At 40.4% G+C, this 17,301-nt stretch overlaps 1 protein-coding gene across 3 annotated transcripts in view; it reads right to left on the bottom strand.

The window, feature by feature from the left end:
- Nucleotides 1–865: 865 nt before the first annotated feature.
- The window catches only part of pign (phosphatidylinositol glycan anchor biosynthesis, class N), a 111,794-nt gene continuing 95,358 nt past the window's right edge, over nt 866–17,301 (bottom strand). The window contains exons 28-29 of one of the 3 annotated variants that reach the window (XM_043719611.1): nt 16,103–16,155; nt 866–2,193 (exon numbers count right to left, since the gene is read on the bottom strand). In XM_043719611.1, coding sequence (XP_043575546.1) covers nt 2,070–2,193; nt 16,103–16,155 — 177 coding nt within the window. In that variant the 3' untranslated portion in view covers nt 866–2,069. The remainder of the gene's footprint in view (nt 2,194–16,102; nt 16,156–17,301) is intronic. The other 2 variants (XM_043719612.1, XM_043719613.1) reach the window with 2 other exon arrangements.

The raw sequence follows: 17,301 nt of genomic DNA, 5'->3' as shown, positions 1-17,301 counted from the left end.
ATCCCAGAACTTTTTATAGTTTATAAAATTTGATGGTTACATAGATAAAAGTTAGCCCAGATTATAGGCTAAAATATAAAGGGCAAGTAAAGTCAGAGTGCATAAATTAAGTAAATTTCAAACAGTTATCAGGAAAATACTCCTTTGGATGTAGGTTTGCTCGCTGAGCTGGAAGGTTCCGTTTCAGACGTTTCATCACCATACGAGGTAACATCATCAGTGAGCCTCCGGATGAAGTACTGGTGGTATGGCCTGCTTTTCGTTTATGTGTTTAGGTTTCCTTGGGTTGGTAGATGTAATTTCCTATGATGTCAGGTCCTGTTCTTTTTCTCAGGAGTGGTAAATGGGATCCAAGTCAATGTGTTTGTTGATAGAGTTCCGGTTAAAATGCCATGCTTCTAGGAATTCTCATGCATGTCTCTGTTTGGCTGGTCCTAGGATGCATATGTTATCCCAGTCGAAGTGGTATTCTTCTTCTGTATATAAAGATACTAGTGAGAGTGGGTCATGTTTTTTTTTTGTGGCTAGTTGATGTTCATGTATCCTGGTGGCTAGTTTTCTGCCTGTTTGTCCAATGTACTATTTGATACAGTGCTTGCAAGATATTTTGTAAATGACAGTAGTTTTGCTTGTAGCTGTATAGGGTCCTGCTGGTTCATTAGCTGCTGTTTTTAGTGTGTTGGTGGGTTTGTGGGCTACCATGATGTCAGTGAGCAAACCTACACGCAGAACCTCAACCTGAGCTACAAATCTTCTCAAAACCCACTAATACTCCTTTATTTGAGGAATGATAAATTATTGAAATAATCCATTAGACAAGACAAGAGAGTTATTATCAGGACGATTTAAGATGTAACTAGACACTTAATAGAGAATTAATGTACTCAGGGGGTGGAATTCCATAGGCTAAATAACCATTTCCCATTCTTTATATTTTATTAATTCACAAATACAGAAACATATTACATAAAAATCTGGGTCACACACATTGAATAACAAGTCCATAAATATTCAAGTTGTGCACAGCACATTCAAACCATGACTATTATGAACTTAAGGCATACTGGATAGTTTCATTACATAGATAATTACATGGACTCAAAATGCAACATTTCAGTGAAGGCTACATTTGGTCACTGTATTACAATTAAGCAAAAGTCCCAAAAGTTGGAATTGCCAGGTTTATACATGCATTTAATGGCAAACTAGTTGTCTTAACATGGCATCAACATTAATCCTATTTAATTAAAAAGTGACGCCAGACATGTAAACGTTGTGGTACAACTTATTCTGCCACACCCCTGAAATTCACCTGATACAGCATGTTCGAAGAAAGAGCAGTAAGGAGCGTAAATTAAAATATGTACAAAAAAAAAGAACCTTTCAAAAAGGCTTAATCATTAAAAGTGTTGGGTTTTACATTCCACCACAGTAACCTCTTCAGTACCTTTCTCCTTTCAGTTTATTATCCTTTAAATTTGGTATTTCATTTTGAGATTTCCACATTTCCTTTCTGGCAAATCATCCACACTTTTGCTCTCTCCATGCTCAATTACAATGGCAACTTTTGTCTTTGATCATCAACTTTCTCACTGCAATTTGCAGCCAAATACACATTCAAAACTGTAGGAGACTTAGTCCAGCTGCAAATGGTACAATGATGCCCTGGTAAACACAAGTGCTTTTCATTTATTGTAAATTTAGTAAACTCCGAAAAGATTTTCTGAATTCAGTTTCAAATCTTCCAAAGCTAGATTAAAGTTGATCTTCGGTAAAATTACAATTATCTAGTTATTAGTGTTGATTTCAGATGTTACAATGGCATATTCAAGCTGACTGCATATTAAAGTTCATCAGACTGGTAATAAAAACATGATTACAAACCTCTGGTCACTTTCTGTTTCTAGGTTAACTATTTCGTGTAACCAATTGGTAACACCATCTGGCACACAATGAGGATAAGCCAAGAAGGCTTGTGTGATCAGTCACAGTCAATGCATTTTGGTTTAGATTAAGACAGTCACAGTTAACCATTGCAGATCCATTTTAATCATCATGTTACTCAATAATTACATAAAATGCTGCTTAATTTTCTTGTGAAGTCCAATTCTCTGGGTAGTCAGGATCTTAGCCAAGCGACTTAGAAACATGAGAAAAATGGTCATCGACATCACAATGACGTAATGACTGATACTGCAATAAAGGAAAGATCAATTAATTTATTTAATTGCATAATTTTGAAGAGACAATGTTGCTTTTGTACTTAAGCTATCAAATCTGATTAAATGTTTCTGCTGTGATGGTTTTTATAGGTGATGTGGAGATTAATAGTGGTCTACCCTGGATAGGATTTTCCTTGCTTACTGAAAGCAGTCCAAACGCCAATACAGAGAGTTACACAGAGAGTAACGCCAATACCCAAAGGAGCATCAATACATATGACACTTGCACTCTTTATATCAAACTGTCTCACTACAGTCATTGCAACATTAAAGGTCTCATACTGGACTGACCATCTTGGAAAATTCCCTGTTGTCAACAGTGGAAGATTTTTGTTGCCTCCCAGACCAGAACAATTATTATAAAAATTACTATTTACAAATTCTTCGTGTTGACACCAGTTTGCAGGTTCTCTTCCTGCAGTGCTGAACATAAAGTAAAGTTCTGTTGTTATATTTAAGTAGAGGTTGAAGCAGGTGGAAAAAATGCCTAACACCCCTGTCTCCTTGAGAAATTAGACCAAGAATACATAGCACTGCCACAGGTTCCAGCTTTCACCACTGTCAATTCCTTTATAGCTGAAGGATATGACACAGGTGCCAGAGGTATAGGCTAAGATTATACATGATAGTTGAGCTATTGTTTTGAACGAACCACATCAGATCAACAGGTAGACTCTGTGGCCACTCCAGACGTGTTTCTAACAACCCCTTGCTATACTGTGCTTTCCATTTGAATGCAAACATATAATATAAAGACGATGTGAAAAGCAAGGTACAGACCTGTAAAGTCTGAAAATGCTCAGATTGAACAACCTTTACTTAGAGCTGCTCACTCAGTTTCAAAATCATGTTTCAGCTTCAGTGCAGAAGCCAGAATTGAAACTGACTGAAAATATAATGTAATAAGGCAAGTTACATAGATGGTAACTGTTCTATATCAATGGATTAACACCAGTTCAGTTTTATGGCAAACATGACTCAACATTATGATTGGGTCTTCTGAATGACCCGTAGAGAAATATAATTTTTATGAATTACAAAGCCAAATAAAGCAGTTAAGATCTCAAGTTCGCACTCTAGTTTGTGCTGTTCAACATGCAGATTAGATGGGCCGATTGCTGTTCACTGCTCTTCAGATGGTCTCCATATTTCTCAGTGACAGAAAATAGTCTGATTGTGGCCCAGAGAATCTCGTCATTTTGTGCAGTCACAGGAATAGACTTAGCTAAACTGCCCCCTCACAATCAATGTCTCAAATCACATGTAAAGATTAGCCACAGACAGGCAGGCTTTTAACACCTTTACAGGACTCTGAGGAGATTTACCATAACATTTCTATGGACTATGACAACTTTAAGTACATTTAAGTCATCCATCTTTAAGCACATTTAAGTCGTCATTGGACAAGCATATGGACATACATGGAATAGTGTAGGTTAGATGGGCTTCAGATTGGTATGACAGGTTGGCGCAACATCGAGGGCCGAAGGGCCTGTACTGCACTGTAATGTTCTATGTATGTTCTAAAGATTGAGGTGAGAATTTATAAAAGGTGATGACAGACTTAGTTAAGATACACAGAGAAAACCTGTTCTCATTAGTTGATCTAACAAGGAGTATGAGACCTAGATTTTAGGTTTTTGGCAAGAAATGCAGGGAGTGACAAGGAAAAGCCTTTTTTAATGCGATAAATGGTAACGGCATGGATATCTATGCCTACAAAGGAGGGTGGAGCTGAGACAATGATTTCAAAATGAATTTAGATAAACACAAGGGAATAACCTTGCAGGGCTACAAGGTTAAAGCATGAGGATGCGGTTGCATGGTGACCAAGCCTGGGAAATCAATATTCAAGGACATTGACATTCCAGAAGACTAGTCAAAAAGGAAAAGGTGATGGGGTTACTTTGTTAATAAAGGAATGTGTCAGTGTGGGCGTGTAGTGGTAAAGGTGTCAAAGATCCTGACGTAGAATCAATTTGAGTGGAAATAAGGAATAGCAAGAGAAAAAAATCATGGGTAGGAGAGTTCTACAGACTCCTAAAGAATTGTATCACTGTAGGACAAAGTATTAATCAGGAGATCATCGAGCTGTACAAGGAGAACATTACAATTGTTATGGGTGATTTTAATCTGCTTATTGACAAGACAAATTTGATGAGTAGGGTGACATGGAAGACAAATCTGGAGGATGCATGAGATATTGTTTCTATGAGCAGCATGTTACAGAATCTACCCAGGAACAGGATATTCTAGATCTAGTAAAGTTTAATGAAGTAGCATAAGAGATCTCATTGTTAAGAATCCTCTGGTGGCAGCGATCATAACATGACAGAATTTCAAATATGAAGGAGAGTAACCTGGGTCTCAAATCAGTGTCCTCAACTCAAATAAGGGCAATTACAGAGCAGACTGTGAAAACAGACCAAGAGGAAGGTTGACAGAAGAGCAGTGGCAGATGTTTAAGCAGAGATTTCATAACGCTCAGCAAAAATATACTGCAATCAAATCGAAGAGCGCAAGAGAAAAGCATGTCCCATCTGTGGTCAACAAAGGCTGTCAAAGAGAGAATCTAATCAAACATTAAGGCATACAAAGCAGCAAAACCTCATGGCAGGCCACAGGAATGGGTGTTTATTTTAAAACAAACCAGATGTGGATGATTAAAAAGCTAATAAAGAGGGAGAAAATTGATTATGAAGGTAAACTGGTACAAAATATAAAAGCAAACAGCAATACTTGTACTGATATAGAAAGATAAAGCAACCAAAGTGTGGGACTCTTGAAAGATGCAACTGGGGAATTGACAACAGAAAACTGACATAATTTAAACCAATAGTTTGGATTGGTCCTCACAGTGGAAGACACAATGAACATCACAAAGATAACTGATAAGAAATGGGAGGTAAGGTCTTGTAACAACCTCTATCTGGAGGGTCAAAATATTTGACAAACTAAAGGGATAGAAGGGCGAACAGACTGGTCTGCATCCCAAGGGTTTTAAAGGAAGTGACTGCAGAGATAATCGAGGCCTCTGTTCAAGGTGGGATTAAGACAGAAAGCAGAAAACTGAGAGTTACTTAGCCCAACATCTATCATTAGGAATAAAAGATTTAGAAAAGCTTAACATAATCAAACAAATGGAGTCAACATGATTTTTGAATGGGAAAATGATGTTTGACACATTTGTTAAAATTCTTTGAGGATGTAACAAGCAGAGTCGATAAAGGGGAACCAGTAGATGTAATGCATTTGGATTTTCAGAAGGCTCTCAATACAATGCCACATAAAAGGTTACTGCATCAGATAAGAGCTTCCAGAATTGGGTGTAATGTATGAGCACAAACTGAGGATCAGTTAACAAACAGAAGACAGAAGGAAAGTATTAATGGGCCTTTTATCATGCTGGAACGACATCTAGTAGAGTGACACAAGGAGAAGTCCTACAGGCTGAATTAATGACTTGAAAGAGAGGCAGAATGTACCCAAATCTGCCGATGGTATATAAGTGGGAAGGCATGTTATGAAGAGGACAGGTCAAGTGAATGGACAAAAACATGGCAGATGGAAGTTAATGTTGGAAAGTGCACTTGTTTCATAGTTTGGAAGGAAGAATGAAAAGGCAAACGATTACTTAAATGAGGAGCAATTGCATTTCAAGGGATCCGGGTGCTCTTGTGCATGAAATGCAAAAGATCAGCTGCAAACAGCAAGTAATTAACATGACAAATAGAATTTTGGCTTTTTTGCTCAGGGATTGAAGTTCAAAAATAGGGAAGTCTTATTACAACTGTACAGGATGTTAGTGGGGCTGCAGTTGGAGTACTGTAGATAGCACTGGTCCCCATAGTTACGGATATATTGGGATTGGAGCAATTCAAAAAAGATTCACTACACTGATTCCAGTAATTAGGAATTTATTCATTATAGTTTAAAAGGATGAAGGGTAATCCTATTGAAAAACACAAGGTTCTGAGGGGGCTTGATGTTGGAAGGGTATTTATACAAGTGAGGGAATCTTGAATCAGGGACATAGTTTAACTCATTTAAAACTGCGATATAAAGAAATTTCTTCTGTTAAAAGGTAGAGTTTGTCTGGAATTCTCTACCTCAGAGTTGAGGAGGCTAAATTACTGCAAGTATTTAAAGAGGAGGGAGATTGATTTTTGAAATCTCGGGAGTTGACGGCTATGAGAGCTGGCATGAAAGAGGAATTGATATCTGGGCAGATCAGCCATGATCTTATTAATGGCAGGCTTGGGGGGTTGACTGACATACTCCTGTTCCTATTTCTGATGCTGTTATGAATGGGACTGACTGGCCTGGTGGAGTTGAAAAGTGTGGTGCTGGAAAAGCACAGCAGGTCAGGCAGAATCAGAGGAGCAGGAGAGTCAACATTTTAGGCATAAATCCTTCACGAGGAATGTGATCCTTGTGGAGGGAGGAGGAGAACTTCTTCAAGGTGGGAACCCTTGGAAGAGGCTTCACTAAGGTTTTTAGCAACTAGGAGAAAGTGAGTACTGCAGATGCTGGAGAGTCAGAGTTGAAAAGTGTGGTGCTGGAAAAACACAGTGGATCAGGCAGCATCTGAGGAGCAGGAGAGTTGACATTTCGGACGTAAGCCGTTCATCAGGTTGGTTGCTGGAAGAACTCCAGCTCAGAGCCGATGAACTGGAGTCTGAGCTTCAAACGTTGTGACACATCAGGGATGTGGAGAGTTGTCTGGATGCTGTCTTTGAGGAGACAATCACACCCCTTAGATTAATTGAATTTGGCCAGTGGTCAGGGACAGAAGGGTGAGGCTGAGTGAGGAGTGGTAGAGAGATCCAGGACATAGAACCTGGATCCTGCAGGAGCCTCAGTCCCTGTCCTTGCCCAACAGGTTCAAGCGTTTTGCTCCCTGTGTGGATAGGAAAGGGGACTGCGAGGACGATGACTGAATGCAACATCGTGGTACAGAGAGCCATTCAAGTGGCGGGAGAGAAGAGAAATGTTGTTGTAATTGGGAATAGTATAATTAGAGGCATAGACACTGTTATCTGTGACTAGGATTGAGAGTCCCAAAGATTGTGTTGCCTTCCTAGTGCTTGGGTTTGTGATATTTCATCTGGGCTGCAGAGGAACTTCGAGTGATTAGATTAGATTAGATTAGATTAGATTACTTTACAGTGTGGAAACAGGCCCTTCGGCCCAACAAGTCCACACCGACCCGCCGAAGCGCAACCCACCCATACCCCTACATTTACCCCTTACCTAACACTACGGACAATTTAACATGGCCAATTCACCTGACCTGCACATCTTTGGACTGTGGGAGGAAACCGGAGCACCCGGAGGAAACCCACGCAGACACGGGGAGAATGTGCAAACTCCACACAGTCAGTCGCCTGAGGCGGGAATTGAACCCAGGTCTCTGGCGCTGCGAGGCAGCAGTGGCAGGAGTGGGAGGGTAAAGATCCAGTGCTCCTAGTCCAAGTAGGTACCAACAACGTTGATAAAACTAGAGCAGAGGTTCTTCTAAGGGAGTAAGAACAGCTAGGAGCTAAATTAAAAGGCAAAACCATAATTGGCACAGGGTCAATAAGATTAAGTAGGTAAATGCGTGGTTCAAAGATTGGTGTGGGAGAAATGGGTTTGAATTCATGGGACATTGGCACCAGTACTGGGGAAGAAGGAACCTGTTCTGATGTGATGGTCTTCATCTGAACTGTGCCGGGACCAGGGCTGTAGATGGGGCTTTAAACTAAATGAGGCTGGGGGGAGGGGGTGTTCAGTTATAGGGAAAATTAGAAAACCTGAATTAAAGGAGAAGGTAAGAGTGCAGAACTCAGGACACAAAATAGGACTGAGTGTTTGGAAAAGGTTAGCAACCAAACTTCAAGCACACTGGACATACAAATGACAATAAGAGGGACAGTTATTACAGGACTTAAAGTGTTATATCTGAATGCACACAATGTAATGAATAAGATAAGTTAGCTAGTGGCGCAGATCAAAATTGGCAGGTATGACGTGGCTGCCAGGGGATCAGGACTGGGAGCTGAATATTCAAAGACATACATCCTATCGAAAAGATAGGCAGGTGTAAGGAATGAAATTAAATCAATAGTAAGAAATGATTTAGGGTCAGATGGTGCAGAATCTGTGTGGGAAGAATTGGGGAACCGCAAAAGTGAAAAAAAACCATACTTGGAGATATGTACAGGCCACTAAACAGTAGTAAGGAGCTGGGGCACAAGATACACCAGGAGATAAAAAGGACAGAAAAGGCAAAGTTACAGTGGTATGGGAGATTTTGATATGCAGGTGGACTAGGAAAATCAGATTGGTAGTGGATTGCAAGAAAAGGCATATGTGAAATGTCTAGATTAGAGTGGTGCTGGAAAAGCACAGCAGGTCAGGCAGCATTCAAGGAGCAGGAAAATCAATGGCCTGTCTTCATCAGGAATGGAGTAATCGGAACGCAATGTACTGGGCTAATGGTAAGATTCCTGGGAGTGCATATGAGCAGAGAGATCTCGGTGTCCATGTACACACATCCCTGAAAGGTGCCACCCAGATTGACAGGGTTGTTAAGAAGGCATACAGTGTTTTGACCTTTATTAATGGAGAGATTGAGTTCTGGAACCAGGAGGTTATGCTGCAGCTGTACAAAGCTCTGGTACGGCCACACTTGGAGTATTGTGTACAGTTCTGGTCACCGCATTATAAGAAGGATGTGGAAGCTTTGGAAAGGGTGCAGAGGAGATTTACTAGGATGTTGATTGGACAGGCATATGGACGTACATGGAATAGTGTAGGTGGGATGGGCTTCAGATTTGTATGACAGGGCGGCGCAACATCGAGGGCCGAAGGGCTGTAATGCTCTATGTTCTAACAATGGCAGGAGTTTCTAGGAATAATTCAGGAGACACAAGAGAGATTCATCCTGAGGAAAAAAGCATGGTATAGGGATGATGAGGCGACCATGGCTGACTAGGGAAGTCAGGAATAGCATAAAAGCAAAAGAGAAAGCATATAATGTAGCAAAGGGCAGTGGAAAACCAGAGGATTGGGAAGGTTACAAAGACCAACAGAAGGCAAGAAAAAAAGAAATAACGAGGGAGAAGATTAAATATGAAGGTAATCTAGCCAGTAATATAAATATTGTAATAGTTTCTTTAGATATATAAAGGGCAAAAGACAGGCAAATGTGGACATTGGGACACTGGAGAGATAGCAATAGGGAACAAGCAAATGGCTGAGGTACTGAATAATTACTTTGTGTCAGTCTTCACGGTGGAAGACATGAGTAATATCCCAAAAATTCAAGACAGTGAGGGGACAGAGCTGAGTATGATGGCCATCACCAAGGAGAAAGTGCTAGAATGGCCTGAAGGTGGATAAATCACCTGGACTAGATGACTATACCCCAGAGTTCACAGAATCATACAATCCCCATAGTGTGGAAACAAGCCATTTGACCCAAGTCCACACCAACCCTCTGAAGAGTAACCCACCCATTTCCTACCCTATTACTCTACATTTACGCCTAACTAACATTTACACCTAACCTACACATCCTTGAACACCATGGCAATTTAGCACGGCCAATTGACCTAAATAGTACATCTTTGGACTGTGGGAGGAAACTGGAGCACCTGGAGGAAACCCACGCAGACATGAGTAGAATGTACAAAGTCCACACAGGTAGTTGCCCGAGGCTGGAATTGAACCCAGGTCCCTGGTGCTGTGAGGCTGCAGTGTTAACCACTGAGCCACCATGTCACACCAGTTCTAAAGGAAATAGCTGAAGAGATAGTGGAGGTGTTAGTGGTGAACTTTCAGAAATCGCTAACTTGATACACCTGCTCAAAGAGGGAGTAAGGCAAAAGGTGGAAAATTACAGACCAATTAGCCTAACCTCGGTCATAGGTAAGATCGTGGAATCCATTGTGAAGGATGAGATTTCTGAATACTTCGAAGTGCATGGTAAAAAAGAATGTAGAACATAGAAAAGTACAGCACAGAACAGGCCCCTTGGCCCATGAGTATTCCTAATCTAAAACAAAATAACCTAACCTATGCACCCTTCAATTCACTGCTCTCCATGTGTATGTCCAGCAGTCGCTTAAATGTCCCTAATGACTCTGCTTCCACCACCACCATTGGCCATGCATTCACAACTCTCTACGTAAAGAATCTACCTCTGACGTGTCCTCTATACCTTCCTCCTAATATCTTAAAACTATGACCCCTCGTGCCAGTCAATCCTGCCCTGGGAAAAAGTCTCTGGCTATCAACTCTATCCATGCCTCTCATTACCTTATATACCTCGATGAGGTCACATCTCTTCCTCCTTCTCTCCAGACAGAAAAGTTTGAGCTTAGTCAACCTCTCCTCAAAAGGCAAGCCCTCCAGTCCAGGCAGCAACCTGGTAAACCTTCTTTGTACCCTCTCCAAAGCCTTAGTATCTTTCCTATAATACAGGGACCAGAACTGGACACAATATTCCAAGCGTGGTCTCACTAGGGTTTTATAAAGCTGCAGAAAAACCTCGTGGCTCTTAAACCCGATCCTCCTATTAATAAAAGTCAAAACACCATATGCTATGTTAACAATCCTATCCACTTGGGTGGCAACTTTGAGGGATCTATGTACTTGAACACCAAGATCCCTCTGTTCCTCCATACTGCCAAGAATCCTGTTTTTAATCTTATATTCAGCATTCAAGTTAAGCCTTCCAAAATGCATCACTTCGCATTTATCCAGGTTGAACTCCATCTGCCATCTCTAAGCCTAGCTCTGCATCCTATGTCACATTGCAGCCTGCAATAGCCCTCGATACAATCAATGGCACCTCCAACCTTTGGGTCATCAGCAAATTTACTAATCCACCCCTCAACCTCCTCATCCAAGTCATTTATAAAAACTGCAAAGAGCAGAGGCCAAGAACAGAGCCCTGCAGGACCCCACTCAACACTGACCTGCAAGCAGAATACTTTCCATCTACAACCACTGTCTTCTGCCAGCAAACCAATTCTGAATCCAGATAGCTAAATCTCCCTGTATCGTGACTTTATGAATAAGCCTACCATGGAGAACCTTATCAAATGCCTTGTGAAGTCCATATAAATCACATCCACTGCTTGACCTTCGTTGACCTGTCTCGTCACCTCCTCAAAGAATTCAATAAAGTTTGTGAGGCCCAACCTGCCCCTCACAAAGCCATGCTGACTGCTATGATTTTCCAAATAGTCATAAATCGTATCCCTCAGAATGTTTTCCAAAACCTTGCTGACCACAGACATAAGACTGACTGGTCGGTAATTGCCAGGGATTTCCCTATTCCCCTACTTGAAAAGAAGAACAACATTCGCCTCCCTCCAATCCTCCAGTACAACTCCTGTGGAGAGTGAGGAAGCAAAGATCTTTGCCAGCAGCTTAGGGGAATGGTCTGCATGGTTTCATCAAGTGGACGTCATACCTGTCAAATCTGCAAGCATTCTTTGAAGAAGTAACGAGCAGCTTAGACAAAGGAGAGTCAATGGATGTTATCTAACTGGACTTCAAGAAGGCCGTTGACAAGGCCTGTGCCGCACACGAAGCTACTAAGAAAGATAAAGGCGCATCATGTTACAGGCAAGGTGCGAGCAAGGACAGAGACATGGCTGTCTGGCAGAAAGCAGAGACTGGGGATAAAAGGGTCTTTCTCAACATGGCAGCTGGTGACAAGTAGTGTTCTGCAAGGTTCAGTGTTGGGACCACAACCTTTCACTTTATACATGAATGATTTGGATGTAGAAACTGAGGGCATTCTGGTTAAGTTTGCAGATGATACAAAGATAGATAGAGGGACAGGTAACATTGAGGAGGTGGGGAGGCTGCAGAAGGATTTGGACAGGTTAGGGAGTGGGAAAAGCAGTGGCAAATGGAGTACAACGTGGGAGAATGTGAGGACATGCACTTTGGTAGGAAGAATAGAGGCAGGGACTATTTTCCAAATGGGGAGAATATTCAGAAGTCTGAAGTGCAAACAGACATGGGAATTCTAGTCCAGGATTCTCTCAAGGTAACTCTTGCAGGTTGAGTCAGTAGTTAAGAAAGCAAATGCAATGATGGCATTTATTTTGAGAGGATTTGAATAAAAACAGGAAAGTACTTCTGAGGCTATATAAGGCTGTGGTCAGACCACATTTGGAGTATTTAGAAGAATGAGGGGGGGATCTAATTGAAACTTACAGAATACTGAATAGCCTGGTTTGAGTAGACATTGGGAAGATGTTTTCCATTTGTAGGAGAGACTAGGTCCCAAGGACACAGCCTTGGAACAAAGGAAAAGCCTTTTAGAAGGAGTTAAGGAAAAACATCTTCAACCAGAGAGTGGTGAATCTATGAAATTCATTGCCACAGAAGGCTGTAGAGGCCAGGTCACCGAGTATATTTTAAAACCAAGATAGATAGGCTCTTGATAGTCAAGGGGATCAAGGGTGATGGGGAGAAAGTGGGAGAATGAGATTGAGAAACTTATCAGCCTTGATTGAATGGCACAGTAGACTCGATGGGCTAAATGGCTTAATTTCTGCTCCGATGTCTAATGGATTGCTTTGCAGAGAACTGGCATGAACGCAATGAGCCAAATGACTATCACTCTATGATCAATGTGACTATACAGAAAGCTCATGAGTCTGTGGTTGCAGAGCAGTTTTTGAAATACTAGATGGTGTCAATGAGCACAACATAACTACGACAGCTACAGTGACATTATTAATTGCGTTGCTAGTATCAGGGGAAAGGGAGGAATATGTTTGTCTCGGCATTGGAATGAGCTCTAATCTTGAAAGCAGGGTGGAATTTCCTCGAGTTAGGAGAGATTCACACATCAATTCTTATTCTCCAATTCCATATTGTGAACAGGGCAAGAAAAAACTTCAGAATTCATGTTTTCTAAGCTATTCTTTTCAACACTGTAGAATGGGTATAAATGAGTCTAATGCATGCACACCATGGTACTAAACAAAAGCAAGCCTGAGGCTGTATTTGTAGAAGACTGCAATTCAATCAACATCACACAGAAGCATCTATTCATTATTTTTTATGGCACTATGCCAAAACAATTAGGGTCTTCTTTCATGCACTTGGAGAAGTGAATAAAAGGTAGCAACCTATTATAACAGGCATTGACATAAGGTGAAAATGGATCCATGTCTAAAATGGTTGCCAACCCAGGGTCTGCACTGTTATGGGACATGACCTCCCAGTCTTTCAGTCAATTTTTCTTAGAAATTGCTTACTGGATGACTTGTAACAGAGAAGCACATGTTAATGGATGTTAAGGATTGTCCCCTTCCTGATCCCTCTCAATGTCAAGAGTGAAAGAGGTAACCGACCAAAGATATAGAGGCAACTTAAAGCTTCTGTGATGAAACCACCCATCCATCCATCCACCATGATTCTGAATGTGTGACTGAGTCTGAAAGGCACTCAAACTTTGACGTGTTTTATGCTGAACAGAGGATGGGCCTGTACAATATGATCCAAGGTGAAAAAAAGTTGGTTAGTAGCTTTCTCACATTTGTATAGTACCAAAAAATGCCCAATAGTCAGTCATAGAAGAATATATGCGATATATATTTCACACCAAAATTGTAAAAAGCAGAAATGGAATAAATGTTGATACTGGACAATTTTGAATCAGGTGCTTCAGAAATGAAATCTGGAAGAGATGAATAATAAGAAGCTGATTCAATGCACTCTCCCCCCACACCCCCACCCCAATACAATAGCCAAAATCAATATCATACCAAATTTTCCCGAATAAAATCTAAGAAACACTTCTGCGTTGTATTTTAATTGAATATATCAAAAACATTATAGAAATTGTTAAACACGCTGACTCTTAATCCAGCTACCAAAAACGCACATTTATTGGTGTCTCCAAGATGGGGTGTGGTAATAACAGTGTTTGCAAAGCTAAGTAGGCTTGATTACTCTATGCCTCTCTATTCTTCTGTAAGATGCTTCTTAAAACTCACCACTTTGGTCATTTATTGAGTCATCTGTCCCGATATTGCCTTACGTGGCTCAGTGACAAATCCTGTTTGAAACATATTCCTTTGAAGCACTTTGCAATATTTTATTATGTTGAAAGGTGCCACATAAACACAAGTTACTGTTGCCTCAACCTCTCTAATTCTCCAAAATTGGAGCCATACAACTGATAATAATTACATAGCTTCAGATTAGCAACAGCAGAAAGTGACAGTGGGCTTTGGTGGAGTAGGTTTAAATCAGAGACAGAGGCAAATGCAAAAGGAGGGAGTTAGATCAGGAGTATGGAGCAAGGGAAGAGGACGAGTTGCATTGTTTCAACCACAGACTGTTACTTTTCCTGACTAATTAAATCCTTGTGATTGAAGTGTTACTGTGCTAGCTGGATGTATCAACACCATAGCTCCAAGGTAGATAAAGGGCCACCAACTCAAGTGAAGGGTTTAATTAAGTGGGAAATTCTAAAAACAGAAACTGAAAATCTCTCATTAATTCAGATGAGTAAAATGTTTTGAGCAATGACTGAAATTTGCAAATATTGCGACAAAGCCGAGGCTCTAGGATATCGTAAACTGGGAAAACAATAAAGATAAAAGATTGTATTTAGTCAATTGAATGAATGCTTTCATTTAAAGTGTTAAGGACTTTTTAATGCCTTCTGTATGATCTAAACTGATTATGGGGATAAGACGAAAAGTAGAGTGAGGGATCATAAGGTTAACAATGAGCTCGTTGAATAGCAGATCAGATAGGCCAAATAGCCTACTTCTGCTCTTATGTTTCATGATCTTATAAAATCATAAGACATAGGAACAGGAGTATTCTATTCAGCCCTCAAGCCTGCTCCATCATTCAATAGGATCAGTTGCATCACAGGTAGACAGCATGTGAAAGAAGGTTAAAAATCACACAACACCAGGTTATAGTCCAACAGGTTTAATTGGAAGCACACTAGCTTTCGGAGCGACGCTCCTTCATCAGGTCGAAAGCTAGTGTGCTTCCAATTAAACCTGTTGGACTATAACCTGGTGTTGTGTGATTTTTAACTTTGTACACCCCAGTCCAACACCGGCATCTCCAAATTGTGAAAGAAGGTGTTCAGCACGCTTGCCTTCATTGCTCAGACCACTGAGTCAAAAAATTGGGACATCAAGTTATGGCTGTAGTGAACAAAAATGTCAATCCATTCTTCTTCAATACTTCTGATCTGACTCCATTTACACCAATGCATTGTCAGCAATTAATATAGGCATGGTTACAACTCATGTTGCAGCATGCTAAATATCACTAACAACCAGGCTTTGGCAGGTGAAACTGACTACTGTGAAGTTAACTTCTCAGCATTGCAGAGTTTTTTCCAATGCTTACATTACTAAAATAGAATACTGTGGTGGCAAGTGGTGTAGATGAAAATTAAGGGAGGTGAAATTAAGTTTCATTATGAAGGATTTAACAATATGCTTTCACAAAACAGTTTTGTCTTAACATGTGTGTGCAAGTACATATTAAGTTATATACATTTCGCATGTACATATTTACATATGTCGACAAATATACATATTAATGTACATGAATAAGTATGTACACAATGAATAAAACCATCAAAAAAAACCTCAAAACCAATACAAAAAGACGAATTATGAGGAGAACGCCACTCATCACCTTGAGCCTATTCCACAATTCAACTACAGCATACTTGATCGATTACTTCATATTCTCACCCTGATAATCTTTCACTCATTTAATTGTCAAGAATTTATTTATCACTATCTTAAAAATAATTCTATGGCTCCATTTCCACCACCCTTTGAGGAAGAAAATATAAGGATAAATACAGAAGACTTAAATACCTTGTTCCAATATCCAGCCAGCTTCCATAGTCTTTAACCAGGAAGAAGAAATGCTGTGATAATAAATTTGTAAATTAACACCACCGTCATCCATTGTAAAAAAGTAATCAACATTCTTTTTCATTAACTGAAAAGAATATTGCCTTTATTAGATTCCTGCCTTTAAAAGTTAAGAAAACAGTAGCCTGGATTTCCTGCACAGCTTTGTTCAGGTACATGAGCAATCAAGGGTAAAAATCAAATGCTGGCCTAATCAATTGCAGAATTTTGAGCATTGGGTGTGTTACAGCACATGTTGACTGTCCATCAATCTCTCTGCTTTTTACACTGGCCTAGCCTCAACCCCATGTTCAGAATTGCAACAAAAACAAAAAATGCTGGAATTCACAGCAAGTCGGGAAGCATCCATGGAAAGAGAGCAAGCTAATGTTTTGAATCTAAATGACTCTTCATCAGAGCTGATGTGAAGTGTGAAGAATTGTATACTGTGCACAGTTGTGAAGCAAGGTCGGGTTAGGCGTGAAATTTTTGCTCTTTTTTTTCTCTACAGATGCTGACATACTTGCTTTCTTCTTCTAGCACTTTGTTTTTAATCTTGGGATATCCAGCATTCACAGATTTTTCTTTTATTGTATCTGTTGTTTGCTGTTTGCTCAGACTTGGCTGCAAATTACAACCAAATTTTCAGGTGTAACTGGAAACAAAATCACTTTATCATTTTCACTTTTTGTTAGGTTTGAGTTTTTTGTTAAAAAAAAGCAATCTTCACTGAGATCAACTCTCTGTTTCAGTGAAAACATTTTCATGGCATCAATACAAGCCAAGTTATAAAGTGAAAATCTTCCACAAATGCTGGATTTTCAATGTGTTGTGTCTTAGAGTCATAGAGATGTACAGCATGGAAAAAGACCCTTTGGTCCAACCCGTCCATGCCGACCAGATATCCCAACCCAATCTAGTCCCACCTGCCAGCACACGGCCCATATCCCTCGAAACACTTCCTATTCATATACCCATCCAAATGCCTCTTAAATGTTGCAATTGAACCAGCCTCCACCACTTCCTCTGGCAGCTCATTCCATACCCGTACCACCCTCTGCATGAAAAAGTTGCCCCTAAGGTCTCTTTTATATCTTTCCCCTCTCACCCTAAACCTATGCCCTCTAGTTCTGGACTCCCTGACCCCAGGGAAAAGACTT

This window comes from Chiloscyllium plagiosum, chromosome 29 (genome assembly GCF_004010195.1).
Source record: "Chiloscyllium plagiosum isolate BGI_BamShark_2017 chromosome 29, ASM401019v2, whole genome shotgun sequence".
Lineage (NCBI taxonomy): Eukaryota > Metazoa > Chordata > Chondrichthyes > Orectolobiformes > Hemiscylliidae > Chiloscyllium > Chiloscyllium plagiosum.
The sequence above is the reverse complement of the archived record's forward strand: the minus strand, read 5'-3'. Positions and strand labels throughout refer to the sequence as shown.